A 16,837-nucleotide genomic window follows, 5' to 3' on the forward strand; every position below is an offset into this window, starting at 1 on the left:
CTGCCGCTGCTTGTAAAGAAGAGCATGGGCTGATGGACAGAGTGTGACTAAATCAGGCAAAGGCAGTGGTGAAGAGGTGCTTAACAAGGAGGAGAAGATTTATTCACAGGAAAAGAGCTGGCACTGACTCACTGAAAGGGAGGGACTAGGAAGGGTAGGCTGGGGGGAGGTGGTGTCAGGAAGGGGACAGAAGAATGGGACAGGGAAGGGTCAGCAGGCTCAGTCCTCAGCAAACAACTAGCCTTCGCCCCTTAACAGAATTGCTGCAAGTACCAATGCACTACATGTGTTTTCCCCTCAAACCTATTGCTCATTTACCTGCTGACTTATGTAATATTACATTTGCCATAAGGTTTTCGTCTACTGTGCAAGAGTAGAAATATGCCACTTCCCACGGCATATTCTTAGTAGGTCCTTTCCTAATCTGTGAAGTACCCATTCACATTTACATAAATTGTTGTGACAGTGTATGTCTCCTTTCCTCAAACATACCTTTCTTAAACACATTTACCTTCTTAACATGTTTTGTTTTACAATGGGTCTGTGGATTCCAAAATATTTATAGTTTCACCAGTTCTATAAATCCTGTTACAAACTGTAGGATGCAAGGCTCCTTAATGTATGCTTTCTGAACACAAGACCTTTTCATAATGTTTTAGTATACAGCTGTGAATGTCATAGTAGCACCAATCTCAGCTTTCATGTAGTCTTTAACTTGCCTTTATTGTAAACAAAAATCTGGCCAATAAATTCAGGGTAAGAACTAGGGCAGACTGTCTGGTGAATGAATACACAGTAATACTAAGAACAACAGATGCCTGGAAGCGACTGTCAGACTTGATTGCATTAGAACAGCTTAAGAAAAAAAGAAAAAAGAATGAAGCTCCTATGGTCATGAAATAATTCTTCCTAATCTGGAAGAGCTTCAATGTAATTTTCTTAATGCCATTTTAAAAATTCTCTGCATTAAAGAACCATATTACTTACCTCTGCCCTTTTAAGCATTTCCCATTTATTTAGAATTTTCATTGCATAAATGCGCTCTGTACACTTCATTTTAACAACTGCAACCTGAAATAATAAGATACCTTTATTTAACAAAAGCATGGTCAGAGAAATACAATTTTCAAACAGCTTAATGTTCACAAGTTAATAAAAAAAATTACTAAGGAGTCAGCGGTCAATTCACATATTGATAAACTATAGCTCGAATCTTTGTTCCTTCTATATTCCTCCTGCATTACTACTATGTGCTTGGTACACAGTACACCATGTGTGGTCAAGTGCTCGTGATCAAGTACATGGTGGATGATACAGGAGAAGCATGAAGCTTTTCATATGAACATGCATAGTAAAGCTGCATTGTTTGCCAAGAAAAGCGATGCTTGTACGCTATGCCTTCAGCCAATGAGGCAACATTTAAAAGGACAGCCTGAGAAAACAAGAAAGGCTGCTGTGAATAGAAATACACTACATTTGACTAATTTGTCTTCACATTTCAGGTTTCAGAAACTTGATAGATATTTGCAAATTACTATGCTTTTGTGTACTATATACAGATATTTTAAAAGAAGCAAAAACAGTATTCATTTAGTTATTCATTTTGCTTGAAGCATTTTACTATGCAACCTGTGTATTAGACTTGCTTAGACTGGTCTATTATGAACAGTAGCTGTACATGGAAGAAAAACCAGAAGAATACAAAAACTTCACGGCTTAGGAATGCAAAGACTTTATTTTCACCAAGACTTGTATTCTCCAAGACCAAAACTAATTCTTGTAGTAAAAAGCCATCATTTCCACAAAATTCTTCCCGTTGGCAAAAGAAAAGCAGGCATCGCAACCAAGACAGCAACATTTTCACAGGACTATACATGGACTGCTTGAATATTTCTGCTGCTTCTCAGCTTGTCTCTAGTTCAGAAGTGGAAAACCAACCAGCTTTCATTGCTTCCAACAGAGCTCTGAATAGCAGTGGGAAAACTAACAGAAATCACAACAGCTCGCCTCTTCTGTTGCTTAAAAACTCTTTATCTGTAAGGGATTCAGGAGCTACAGCATCTCTAGGAAGATGCTGACTATAAACCAAGGTTGGAATAGTATGTCAAGCAGAGCAACACTACACAAAGTCAGAAGTCCTGAGGGAAGAGCGAAATACAATACCTCCCTGCACCTTACCAGTAAAGAAACTCCAGATGAGGGGCACGGGGACAACTGTCCCTCCAGTAACGCAAGAATGGGATATTCTTATTTAGACAGAAATCTCACTCTGCAGACACATACCTAAGCTTTCCACCCCACAGTGAGTGAAGCTCCACTCACCGGGTCACGTAACGGATGAATGACACCTGCCCACTGTCATGTAAGGGAAACACACCTTAAGGAAGGGACCAGCAGGTACCCATCACAGGAAAGACATAGGAATCTGGCCCTAAACACAAGCTGGGAAAGACACGGCGTTAAGAAGCAGCTTCTGTAAGCAATGTAGAATATCCACAGCTACACTACATCCCAGTGTCTCCTGGCCTATAACCACCTCCTGCAGACACTGCTTGGGCCGTGGGGGAAGGAGGATTAAGACAAGAAAGTCTCAAATATGTGAGGTTCCTTGGCACATATGAAACTGTTCAACACTGACTTTCAGTAACAGCCTAAAACGTTTAGCCTTGCTCCTAGCCTCATCACGGCCTTGCAGTTAAAACCCTTGTAACAGCCGCTCTCCACAGACTTTAATTGAATCATTACCCTGATACACCTGAAGGCACACTGTAAGTCAAACTGCACATTAAAACCTTTGAGAAACTGCAAGATGCTGACATTACCCTCTACACATTTTAAACTCTGTTCCATAGAGAACGTGATGCCTTTGGCAATATGCCCATCTCCACTGAAGGGCCAGGCCAGAGCGGAGCACCCTTACCTCCTGCAGATGAACAAAAGCTCCGGGGCAGAAGCAATTTGCAAGCATCGCTCCTTGAGCCCTGAAGTCGCAATGTTCAAGTTTCATTACACCACAAAATTAGAACTGCTTAGCCATTTAAGTACAAATGTAGTGCACAAATCAGAACCCAGATATGCATTTACTGCACTTTATTTAAGGCCATCGCTGAAAGCACTGCGGGATGGCAGAAGTTTGAAGCCTGCTCAGCTGCTGAGGAACGATGTGAGCCTGGCGTCACTGAGCCTGGCGTCACGGAGGACATGCACAGCTGAGGAGCTGTGCAAACATTAGAACAAAGTAGTAAATGAGAACAGGCCTGGAAAAAGAAAGAAAAAAAGAAAAGAAAAGAAAAAGGAAGCCAAATCTGTAGGATCTATTTAGCAGTTCCCCAGTTGCTATCTATATTAGCACTATTTATTTTCAACTGAAAGGACTGCTTAAAAAAGCCCAATTTAAACTTTCTGGAGGAAGATAATTGTCTTCTGTGGAAGAAAAAGTAGAATTAATAAAAGGAAAGTCGACTCATGTTTTCACATTAAGTGGTTATCAAGTTATGGCACCAGTAACACACTGCTGCTTCAGTTGTAAGGGCGGCAGTGGGACAGCTTCTTGTGCCAGCAGAAAAATTCATGCAATCATAAAGCAAAATAGGTAGCTCCCCAATAATTTTATCTCTGAAAGGAAAACCGAAAGGTGCAGAAGGTGCCTTACAGAACAGAATTTTGGCCTGACTAGACCTGACTCCTCAACCAACTCTAATCATCTGGATTTTTTAGAAGAAAAACAAATAGAAATGCAAACCCCAAACCTCACTTCTCTCTAAACTGAAACAGGGAAGCACAAAATAAATTATGCCATGATAAACTCAGTAACATTAAAAGCAAGAATACTGTTGCAATATTGAAAAAAAATCCCACACTCTTTGTTCCATAGAACACCTCAGTGTTTCCTCAAGTTAGCTTTCTTTTACTTTCTTCACCAGGTAGCAGTATTTCTAAGTTTACATTCGTCACGTAATGCTTTGGCTGCTTCTGAGATGCTGTGGTGTAGTTGTTTTTTCTTACTTTTGTAAGTATTCCTCTTTCTCTGGCATACCTCAAATTCAATTACAATTACCACATTGACCACTTTGCAAGATCAAACAAACCTCTCGTATTGCAATTGTGCTAACCATGCAAGATGTCAGGTTTTAAATAAGACGGCTCCTACACTACATACCAATCTACCACATCCACTAACATAATGAAAAATACTTGGTGTTCAGAGGTATTCCAAAAATTTTTACACTGCTACAAATGTCTACTTTAAGAACAAAATCATTGCTTCCATCTTCAGAGTTTAAAAGTCTACTGGCCAAACCAGTGCTCATGTTATGCACAGACTGTAAAAGACCAGGATTTAATTTTGATGCTCACTCTTCCTTTCCAAGGCTATTAAAACTTACACTGTAATAGAAGTTTAAAAAAAAGAAAAAGAAAAAAAAGAAGTATGTTAAGGATAATGAAAGAAAAAAAAAAAGGCACAAGCAGAGGTATAAAATAGCTTCTGAAGAATAAAATTCAATAACCTAATCTCTTCCAGGCCAGGAAGAGATAACAGCTATGACAGGCACACAAAACCACAAATGTTGCAGAGAAGATGAACGGAGAACAACTATTTGCTGTTTCTCGTAACACAGATATTGAAAAGCATCAAATAAAAAGGTGGAGAGATTAAGGAAGCATTACTGCTAGGCAACAGTTAGCCACAGGCTGCTGTGGACACCTAAATATACAGAAAGTATTTAATCACATGCTTAATACCCAAGTAGCACACACAGCCAAAGTCTCAGTGCCTACTGACCACTGAGTTCCAGGTGTTGTTGTGGAGCCCCTGAACGCTCAGCTGCTGGAAGCTAGCTGGGTTCAGCTCTGTTCTGTCCTTGGATTCTTTTCCTACATCTCTCTAACTAGCTAAAGGGATGGGATGTAGGCTAACTAATCCACACACCTTTGACCAGAACAACTACTTTTGATACCTGTGTCAAATTAAGACAATTACAACGTAACCAACTTGCATCTCATTATGCTTGGTTGCAACTGAGAATCGGGGGTTCCAAAATAACAATCACAGAGTGGCTTGGTAGAGAAATTTAGGTGATTCTGCTTTACTAAGTCTTAAAACACTCATAAGGAAAAATTCCAGACGCAGGGGTTCCCCCAACACTGCAACCCCCCTTTTCCACGCAAGCCTGTATCAGACTAAGCTGTTGCCAGCTCATTTGATTACCGCCACTGTGACTCGTCATGCCCAAGATCCACAGCAACAAGGACACTGCAATAAAGATCAAGTATGTTTCCTCACGGACCTCAGAAGGCCTCATGAATCCTAGTGCCTACACTTCAACCAACTTTAGACACTTACATCAAAAAAATGTATGAGGACTGAGGCTAAAGCATGAGTGAGAGCCAGCTGTGGGAACTACATGTCACAACACCCTATCAGATTTGTATTACTTCTGCCATCCATTTTCTTCCCATAATTTTTGCCTCAAAGCTCTGTTTCACTTGTACTGCAACAAAACAAACAAAAAAAAAAAAAAAAAAAGAAAAAAGGAACCAGTGTAGCTAAAATGGTATTTTTAGACTTTGGTGAGAACTAGTATATTGCTTCTTGAATCATTTTATAGAAGTATTTTGCTGCATTTTGATCTTCAAGACCCACTTGATACTGACATTCACGTCTGCACTGCGCAAAGCCATCCTAGGACAAGTTCCACCTTCCCTCACACCCCGATAAAACCCACAGGGTGGGAATCTGAGCCAAATCAGCCTCTACAAACATGACAGAATTTCGCACCACCATACTCTGCCCTTTGCATGATGCGATCAGCATTAGTAAGCAGCATCAAGTGACAAATTTTCTTTCATGTAAACAGTAAGTATGATATAAGAAAGCACAGAAATCATTTAAATGCAAGACTATGTCCAGAAAACAATTAAGATAGTTAACTAAAAGACTTCTTGGAAACCATGCTGACATTACTTTCAAATCAAAGAAAAAAAAAACAAACTAACTAGGGCACTATTCATGTTCATGGCACATTAAACTTCCAGGTAAAACATCCTCAAGGACTGGACTTGCAAGAATAAGGTGAAACTCAAACACAAAAAGTTCTCAGCTGAAAAGAAGAGGAACACAGACATAGAGGTGATAATTCTCATGCAATCAGCTCCTAAGAGCAGGTAGTTAAGAAAAAGACAAACACAACTCTGGAATTCATAGGCAGATACACACCCCTATGATCGGTAAACATTACTGCCTTGTAGAAATACAAACTCACTGGTAACTTCACACAGAGCCACACCTCAGAGAAATAAACTTTATCTGGAGCAGGCGTGAAGGAGGATATTGAGATCATCAAGGAACTAAAGAGCCTCTCATATTACCTGGGAATTGAAAAAGCTTTACTTGTTCAAAAAAAAAAAAAAAAAAAGAAAAAGGTGGATATGATTGCTACCTACAAATAAAATTGGAAGGACGGACATTAGTAATAAGGATAACAGCAGATAAAAGATCTGCTTAGGCTAACAGACAACAAAATTACATGGATAAACCCGTGTAAAATTACCATGAATTAACCTTTGGCAGGAACTTGGAATGGCTTTAGACATTTGAGCTGAGATTTTAGACAAGCCTTTCAACCAGGAGAAGAGACAAAATGTCATTTTAGATGTAAACAATTTATCCATAATGTCTTATTACCAGATTCATAATTGAATATTACAGTCATTTCCCTCAGTTAAAGCTTGTATATGCCACTTCTGCTGTACTATTTCTGTCTCATGCTATTGATACCTTGGACACTAGCTACTGAAAACACACTGCAGGAACTGCTTTATCCTCCTGATACTCTTGGATATGAAAAGTCTTTGATATGTAGCTCATTAGTTAACCGTTTTAATACTGCATCTTTGAGGAAAAACTGGTCTGGACTGCTGTATCAGATTTTTTACGTCTATTTTACATTTAAAATGAGCAACCAGAGTGCCTTTTGGTAGGGTTCACATGCCACGGTGCACGTTTCCAAAGTAAAATCTTTTTTATTATTATTTTTATTGAACACACGGTGCAGATCTTCATGTTGTATATATAAGAAATCACAAGTGCCAGCCAGAAAGGTTTTGCAAAAGAAGAATAAGGCCTCGAATAACACCTAAGCTCTTCCTTAGCAATCGGGGGGTGGGCGGGGGGGGGAGTGGCTGCAGAGACAACTGGCTGGTCCAGCAGCAGCACTACAATGAGCTGTGTCTCTCCAGCTCCTTGCAACCTGCCTGTCACCATAGAAACTTGCTGCTGCCACACAAACAGACACAGAGCTGGGGAGGACCCAGATAGCAACCAGCTCTTTTGAGGCATTTTCCAAACAAAGCAGCTTCTTTCTTCGTTCATTTCCACAGCAGAAAATAGCTTGCTTTGATTTTTTTGTGTGTGTGAAGAGCGTACTATAGAAAAGCAGTGCTAATTAAAAATTTCTTCTGCATTGCATTCTGAATGCTTTGACTCTTTGAATAGCTGGATGAGAAGTGTCATATGTTGTGTGCAGTACTTATGAATTCTGTTAAATCTACAATGTAGGAAGGTACGGCCCCTGCTGGGTACCCAATACCAATCCCCAAACCTTCTGAATAGGTGAGATAGCCTTAATTGCAGTCTGCAGGCTCACTGTGCCCCGGGTTAATTTCTATGTGTACATAAAAACATTAAACTGGATACCCTACAGCTGTGATTACAAGGTGGAAAAGGCACAAACAGCTCTGCATGTCACTGCTAAGCACGACTGTCCGCAGAAAGCTTAGGTTTTGCATATTCACTTTTGAGTCTCACTGCACCCTTAGCCAGTATCTCTCTCATTGCGAACCACGTAATTTATCAGAAACCTGTGGTACACAGGGGATCAGCCCTGTTCTCTCGTTCATTATTTATTTTCTTCTGGAAACACATTTTTACATCTGTTGATTCCAGCTATGACTCTGACTAAGCATCCTGAGTTGAGGTGACATGTGCTGTTACTAAACGCTACACAGATCAAGTCTGTACAGAACATCATTTACATGCAAAGGTATTTCTAATCCATCCAGAGCAGTAATACTTAGGTGGGGCACATTAAGAGTTTTAGTTATTTTTGTGCTAAGCAAGACCTAGCAGTTCCACCCTTCCGCTGGAACCGCAGTAAGCGTTGCTCATTCAAGAAATCCTTACTAACAAACAAGGGAAGGAAAGCAATTGTTCCAGTCTCATGCTGCCAAATTTCCAGGAGGTGTCAGCCACGTTATACAATCCAAGTTCTCAAACATGGTACATCTTGATACGGTTCTTCCTTCAACAACTGCTCTTCACTGAAATGAGTTAATCTACAGCAGTGTGCCTAAATGGTCCTGTATACAAGGAAAAGTAACCTTGAAGACCTACAAGTACATTGCTGAGAGGTCAGGTGATGCTTGCAAAGGAGCAAGTGCATGGATTTAGAGCCAGTCCCCATACATGCGACCCCCCTCCTATCCCTCCCACCGTCCTGTAGCACTAGTACTCCCAGTTCCTGTGGCATGCGAACACCAAGCACACAGAAAGAACTCCTTAAACTGGCCTAAGTTTCTCAGATAAGCACAATCCCACCAAGCACTGGTTCTCAGGACATTATTTCACTTCAAATAATGGTCCACAGTGTTCCTAGATGGAAGGAGTAATCAGGCACATGTAAACTTCAAGCCATAGGTAGGTTTCAGGTTTTTGTTTTGGTGGGGTTTTTTAAAAGTCTAAAAGCTGGAGGAGTTTTCCATTGTGTGCTCATATACTTTAAATCTTCTCCTAAAACGTGTCTTTTCACTAGTTAACAACAAATATCACCCTACAGAACATACTCATTCTTGTCTACAAAGACAGACTTCTACATTACTTTTATTAATAGAAATCAGAATTAGGATTACAGAAAACCATTTTATTTCTGATATTATTTCAGGGGACTTCTTAATTATTAGTTTTATTCCTCATGGAGGCTGCCCTTCTGTGCATGAGCTATCTGACGATATGATCCACAAAAAAGACTGAAAATAACATTGGGGCACTCACAAAAATGTTCCATCCAGCTGGGTATACACCCAGGTAAATATACCCTAGGAGATGGGAAAGAGCCACGAGTAGTTTATCCTTCTTACAGCTAGCATTTCAAATTATACGCTGTTCTGTACTCAAAGAACATTTCATACTTTTCTTCATAACTATGAAACTTCTGAAAAAATCAGATTATGTTCTCAAGCCAGTGACTCCAGGAGTCAGAGCCTTAAAGGTTGCTGTAAAAGATATTCAGACATTCAGTTTATCTGCATGCAAAGTGGCTGGCTTAGTTCATGAGAAAAAGAGAATTGCGTGTTTTAGCACGTAGCTAGAGAAGAAACCTCTAGGTTCTGAGCTAGGCTATTTCTGTCCCAGCATAATAAGAGCTTTAAGAAACATTTTTTTCTTCTTCCTTTCTCAGATCTCCCATGCTATAAAAACTTTCACTCAGGTGGCTTTGGATTACCAGCTGGGTTTTGTTCTCATATTGCTGGAAAAAGTGTAAAGAACCAGCTTGAGCTCTGCTGGTTTGAAAAGAAGAAAAAAAGAAAAAGGCACTGACATGCCAGTACAGATATGTACCGGTGATTATATCAATCTGCCTTAAATTAGATACTGATTTTGCACTTGTGTTCACAGGGACAAGCTCACGTGGTCTCAATCCTCTCTCCAGTCAAAGACCATGTTTGCTTGGCTTATATGTTGTGTGGCAAAAATGAACCACTAATCCTGACTAATAACTAATATCATGCCTTTACTTTGTTTAAGCTCTCTTTCTTCAAAGCTACTGATTTGTGCAAAACTTCTTTGGTAAGACTAAAGCCCTTGGCATTCTCCAAACAGTAGCTGAACTGAGAAGAATGGAATGTAGTTTTCATCCTTTTTGAAGTCTGGCTTGTTTAGCTGTTCAGCATTTAAACTACTTAATTCTAATAGGAATATGTTTAGTTTAATTCTGATTAATTTCTTTAAGCATTCTAACAAATATTTAATAGGTATTTCTAAAATTTATTTCCAGCAGATAGTTGTGTTTGGGTGTTGTTGTTTTTTAAAACAAGAACTAATGAATAATCTTATAACCTCTAGAATTCCATCATCTAATTTCTAACATAGTTCCTATGTATGTATGAATATACTATGGAAAAATTATTTACAGCTCCCCCGTTCCATTTTCTGAAGCATTGCTTCATACAAGTCAGATGCCACAAGCCCCTCTCAACAGATTAGATTTTATTTTCTTATTATAGAATGTCAACCTTTATATAATAACAATTTTATAATGCCTATAATTATTTGGCAGTTACAGCAGTGCAGTATACACAAGGGTCAAAGGATTCATTCATAAGCAAAAAGCATTAAATTTTCTCTGGCAAGTGGGATTAAAGTATAATGAACTTCAAATCAATGACTCCTGCATAATTTAAACTGATCCAACAACTTCCAAGCTGCTACAACTATAAACTAAAACTTCTGTAATTAAAAAGATGGACAAGACAACATGAAACTGACAGATAACTAGCCCCACTGACTTTGTGAGCAATCACAGCTCTAACAGAAGGATGAAATTAAAATACTTTCTCATTTCACTTCTGTGAAAGTTCACTTCCACTGGGCTGGATGGGATGTAAAAAACTGCTTTAGTTAAAAGTTCCATGCTTTTCCAAATGAAAGACTATGAAAGACACTGTTAATTCAGGCACTCCAAACACTATTAATCCAAGTTTCCAGCCAGAATGTGTATCTTTCAAACACCTTAAGACTCTTGATCCAAAGCTAAGAAAGGTCATTCTAAACCTCCTAGCAAGTATAAACCGAAGTCTCCTGAAGTTCACATAAATGCTTCTTCTGCTGTTGTACTGAGATTTCCAGTTGGTCAATTCTGTAAGGGGAGAAGAGCATCTTTTTGAAAAAGAACAGAACAAATACTATGGAAAACAGCCATTCCTTAAAGTTATACTGTGTGAAGGCATTCCCAACACTGACTCCATCTACAAGTCGCTATAAAGTGTTCCCATTTTTGATAGCTACAGCATTCACAAGTCTAGTTCTGAGAAGATCCAGAAACCATTTCTAATCCAACCAGAAGAGAAACTGCCAAAACACTAATCTAAAATTCTTTAGGTATCAGTGGTCACAGCCACTATAGCAAGTAATTTGGCACAGCAAGCCAAGAACAGATGAAAGTAGCCTGTGCTGAGCCTTCCCATCCATACTGTGCGCAGTTCAGGAATTTTGCTTCAGACAATATCTACCCTGGTCTCCTGGACCAAACATGCTTTGAAATTGTTCGGAGAGTCAAACCCGGTGATTGATTCTTATGTAATCCTTAGGGCCAGAAGCACATTTGGTGCACACCTGGCACAGAGGTTCTGGTTTACTTTCCTCCAAAAGAAATGCAGCTTATGCACAGCAAAATCATTCTGCAGTAAGTGGGGGCAGTCTCTTCAAAACTGTGCTACTGCTTTGAATCAAAACCCTAATGGAGAGGTAGACAGATACCTGCTACTGTCTTGATTTTCTATGCCTTTTATCCACTCACAAACCTCTCTCCTCAAACCTCTTTTCTGGGCTTAATTTGCAGCTTTAAGTCCTTTCTTAGACTTACAAAGTGTTTCCCATTTCTGCTTTTTCCGGCCAAACTCTTTGCAGTAACTTTTCTCTCCAAAAGCCACATTCAAATAATAAACACCAGCTGAAAACAAACATTCAAATGAAACAACCAATTGATTTTGATGCACTATTTCCACTACCCTAAGATAACACTTCCTTTTTTGTAACATATGTTGCAACTCTTTAAGTCCAACATCCACTGGAAAGTGAACTTTTTTCTTACAAGTCAAGATGTTACTATTTATCTGGTCATTTTACTTAAAATGCTCCGGTTCCTTCAGCAGTGTGCTCGTGATAATCACATGTGAACTACACGATACCTCATAACATCACTAGATGATGGTACAGATGAAGAGATGTTCTTGAAACACTAATTTCCATCCTAGGTGTCCACTTTCCTCAAAAGCAGTCTCTGAAGTAGCTTAAAATTATGTGGATATAAAGCTATTACTTCACCCGCTACCACATGCATATGCACATGGTAACCTCACTGCTTTCTGAACCTAGGTCAAGTATAGTCACGGCATTTTTCTGCCTTAGTTTCTGGACTGCCTGTGATATCTCTGTCACACAATCAAACCCTATGCAAAAGAGCTGGATGTGTCCAGGGCACACCATGGTCTGAAGAAAAGTCCTGCATGGCGCACAGTCCTGCTCCCTGTGGAGACTACACGAGATGAAGATAAGGAAGCCTAGCCTTAGCCACTGGCAGCAGCAGTTGCAACCAAGTGCTAATGGGCTGAAGTGAGCTGCTAATGGTTGTCACTACATTTGGCTTTAGTGTAGCACTACTTAAAAGAAGCTTCCTGAAAGAAATCTAAGGCTTTTTTTAATTCTAGAAATTCTCTGCTGCTGATAGCCATGGCTTTAGTTACACATACTTAAATGCTGAAAGGTTTGCCTGCGACATTCTCCAGAAGTCTCATGTATCCTGTGCCTACTGGAGTGGAAGTGCTCATGAATGCTTTTGCCAGTGGCAAGTCATATCAGACTTCTGATGAGACTTTCATCAAGCATATTAAGAAGTAAAGCTTCAGTTCAGGGTCCTGGGACTGGCGAGTCCTCAAAACACAAGGCGTTCCTATCATCCCAGCATGATTCAACTTGCTGTCCAAAAAACAGATCCAGCAGCCTTTGATCTTCAAAGATGACAGGGAACAGCCTTTGAGGCAGCCAAATGCATCTTTCTGCATTACCAGATTGCTACAGAGACAGGCAGATGGGTGAGGCAGCCTCCACTTTCCTACCATAGAAGCAGCCCAATTCTGTGTTAAATTACAGCAGCACAGAAGAGTACATATGGCAAGTGGGAGAAGAGATTCCTAATTCAGCTGTGCAGCTGCTAGGTGGGACCACCCTGATCATACACACATTGAAGAGACACTTGTTTTGCTACACCGAAGTCAAAATGTGCTAGCCACAGAAATGGCAGGACTGGACACTAAGTACCCTGCTTCAAAGCGACCTTTCAATGGTACCGAGCTACGTGCCACATTTGGAAGTATTTCAACACATCTGTGTGAATCTTTTGTCTTTAGGACAAGTACAGGTCAACTGTAGCAAGAAATCGGATGCAGAAAGGATGCAAGTTACATTCCTGCAACTGAGAATAAAAATCTCTTACCTCACCAAATGCACCTCTTCCAATCACTTTTATAATTTCAAAGTCATCTCGGTGGAGTTGCATTTCCTTTACCAATTTTGTAAATGGTCTTGCTGTTTAAGAGGGAAAAAAAAAATAAATTATGAAAAGAAATACTGTAAGCCAAAACAATACATAAACCAGAGGTCAAAAGTACTCATATTGCATACCCAATGCAGTATTTTTTCAACTACTATTAGAACTACAGAAGGAAAAAAATATTAATTACCCTATTTAACTAACACTTAGAGCTTTTAAACAAGTTCAGTCCTATGACTGGTTATGCCTTGTTGCCAGTGAGTAAAAAGCAAAGTAGTCTTTCAGAAGGATTTTTCCACCCCTTTCTTCAGGGTTTTGTGAACGAGTGAAAGACCATGTGAAAGGGAGAGAGCCAATTCATAACTGGTAAACCCCAGATAAAATCTGTCCTATCCTTGAGCCACTAGAATAATTCTCTTCTTAAGCAGAGCTCAGCTTTACTTTTTATTATTTCAGCTAGTACCAGCTAAAGCTTTAACAACCCACTCAATAGCAATGAAGCCATTTTCCACAAGATCTGTGGCTAATTTCAGATTTGTACTTTGAACTATCTTTTCTGTTAAGCAACATTCACCAGATCTCAATTAGACCAAGTGTGGAAGGGCTGCAGCCTAAAAGATATCCAGCAATTAACTAACCTACACCTTGTTCTGTTGTTTCCACTGGATTCAAGACATTTCTCAAAATATCTGGTTGATAAATTCCACTGTACCTGCAGATACCATCAATCTTCTCCTCTCCAATACCCATTTGAGTATTTTATTTATTTCTAGCATATCACAGGAAGACGATTAATGTTTAGATACAACATTTGTTACAATTCACTAGTTTGATTATGAAGACCAAATCAGTAACTGGTACAAGCTAAACTGCACAAAAGCAAGCACACTGTCTACAAAGTCAGAAGCTTACCCTTCTAAGCACAAAAGATTGCTTTTCTTCACCTCATCACAAACATTACAGATTGAAGTTTTTAAACACATGTATTTTCCCCATTTGCAACTGAATAAAACATCACAGAACTACTCCTTGTAATTCAGCCCAGACTCCTGTTTTACCTCACCTTACACTACAATTAAGCTAATGAGTTATAAGCCAAACAGAATCCCTACAAGAGGGGTCACTGCCTTGACCATCTATTTCAGATGCTGACACAAACAAACCAAACTTTACAGACACACAGAAGATACGGAATTCTGAAGATTACAGACTTCAGCATGAAGTCTAACCAAGAAAGACTGAAAACCTCCCAGCAAAAATTCATATAAACAGTAAAATGAAAAAATAGCTGCACTAAAGAATAGCCATGCTGCTTCTTTGTACTTAGGAAAGGTGTTACCGAAAAGGTTTCCTCCACACGTTAATACCCCTTTCACTGGATGTTTATTTTCTGTCCAAAGCATGAAATTTAAGAATGAGACTCTACTAGATTTTTTGCTAGATTCCCCATTTAGGCAGGGCAGAAATGCCTACCGCAGTCTCCCCCATCACAAGCCCACTGAGACCGTCATCCCCAAACTCCAAATTTTTTTAACAGACCTACCCAGCAACACTGACTCAAACCAGTTAGAGACCTACACCAGTCCAATCAGACATCTAGACAAGTAAATACCACTGCTGACAGCTGTGACATATACCAATTATTTCGCAAGGTTCTTTTGCATCCTTCCCTTCCCATCAAGTCAGGACAGATTTGAGGAAATGCAACTACAGACAACAAATAAATGTGAAAGTTCCGTTATCAAGCTATGGTTCGCTATTACAGAACACGGATCATTAGACTAATTTTGCAGAACTTCAGCTTCTGTTATTAAAATTCAAGGGGAGGGGAAATGAAATTCTGTTAATTTTACTTCTGGGAGATAGTAACACAACAATTATTTTTTTTAAAAGGAATAACCAATTTTAGCAATAATTCTAGTCAGTAAACAGAATACCAAAATAATTGGTTTAAGTATTTATAAAAATCCCTGCTGCTGTAAATTGATCACCATCAACTTTCAGAGTAGGAAGTCAGAAACCTATGCGAGTTTGAGCTGTCTTGTACACTTAGAAAACATTTTTTCTTGTTTTGTCAACCGGTGACAAAATATTTTATTTTGTCTACAGTTTTTCTTGCTTTGAAATGTATCAAATTTCACCTTGCTAAAACTGGGATTCAGTTTAGGAATGTATTAAGTTGTACTGAGGCAAGTGAATTAATTTCAGTTTATATTTGAAAAGATAACAAATATTATGTTTCAAGCAGAACTGAGTAAACAGAAGAAACGGTGTCTGCAGAGCAGGGTATTAAGACTATCTTTCTAGGAATTGTATCCTTGAAGAAGGAAGGATCTGCAAGACCACCATTTCAATTCAAAAACCTCAAGAGTCCTAAGTTGGTCCTGCTTTTTCCATCTCAGTTGGTCAATGAAGTCCTACATATTAAAATTAATTACTTTAATGTATGTAAATGAGAAAAAGTATTCCCTCCTAGAAGGAAGTTGCTATTTATGCACTTAACTATGTTGGCTTTTAGTATTTAGCAGGTGTTGGTGTTCAGAAACACGGCAACCTCAGCGGTCTCTCTTGGAAAGCTACGTACCAAACATGAATATTTGAATGTACAGAAAAATTTTAAACTGGATAGGACTTCCTCCAAAACAGAAAGAATTAAGTCTTTGTCAAGGCATCTATGATTCCTTAAAAGTAAATTAAATTTGAAAATAAAACCTAATATCCACAGAATCTCATCATCACAGATGACAACAGAGGTTATGCAGCAGATAAGAGGTCACAGGAGACAGCACACCAGTAATTGATTCAAACCGATAGTTGCCTTATCGTCATTTCAGAGTAGAACTCCATTTACACTGGGATATGACTGAATGCTTTTAAGTACTGGACTGCAAAATTTTTACCTCTAAGTAAGTTAAATCAAAAAATATTTCCACTTTGCTTTCCTGCTCCCTCCCAGGAGGCTGCCATTCCTCAGCCCTCTAATACCCAGATCAGTAGCATGCACAGGACTGACAACATTGAGTGAGCAGAAACTTGCACCCCATCAGAGAGCTGTTTGCTGTACTTGCCAGAATGATGCCAAGTGATATACCCACCACTATATAACTCCATGTAAATATGTGTATATAGATATATATAAAAATATAAAAACCTCCAGCTTCTCCTTTCACATACCACTATTTTATAAAGAGGGAACTCAAAGCAAACTTCTCTCCATATACTGGAATAAATAATTACACTTTACTGATTAGTTTTGATCCTAATATTAAAAGCAGGACTTATGATCTGGAGTTGATTTAATACTTAATGAAAGCATTTCATCCTGGCAAACAGATGCATTAGCTGTGCTGGGGGGTTTGTTGGCAGTGATTACTGAATTTTGTTATATATACTGTTGTCAGGGTAACATTAGCTGAGAGTAATTGCAAGAGTTTGTTTATTCATGACTGTGAGGCTGTAATCAGAATTTGGAATAGGTGTTCTATGTGCAATATATTTGTATGCATCACTGT

The 16,837-nt window shown here is 39.1% G+C and overlaps 1 protein-coding gene across 15 annotated transcripts in view; it reads right to left on the reverse strand.

The window, feature by feature from the left end:
- The window catches only part of CDC42BPB (CDC42 binding protein kinase beta), a 98,649-nt gene that overhangs the window by 56,816 nt on the left and 24,996 nt on the right, over positions 1 to 16,837 (reverse strand). For all 15 annotated transcript variants that reach the window (XR_008745793.1, XM_055795841.1, XM_055795892.1 and 12 more), the window contains exons 2-3: positions 13,269 to 13,360; positions 988 to 1,071 (exon numbers count right to left, since the gene is read on the reverse strand). Coding sequence is in view for 14 of the 15 variants with exons in the window: in XM_055795841.1 (XP_055651816.1) it covers positions 988 to 1,071; positions 13,269 to 13,360 (176 nt within the window). In the remaining variant the exon portion in view is untranslated. The remainder of the gene's footprint in view (positions 1 to 987; positions 1,072 to 13,268; positions 13,361 to 16,837) is intronic.

The sequence above is a fragment of the Falco peregrinus genome, chromosome 1, assembly GCF_023634155.1.
Source record: "Falco peregrinus isolate bFalPer1 chromosome 1, bFalPer1.pri, whole genome shotgun sequence".
Classification (NCBI taxonomy): domain Eukaryota; kingdom Metazoa; phylum Chordata; class Aves; order Falconiformes; family Falconidae; genus Falco; species Falco peregrinus.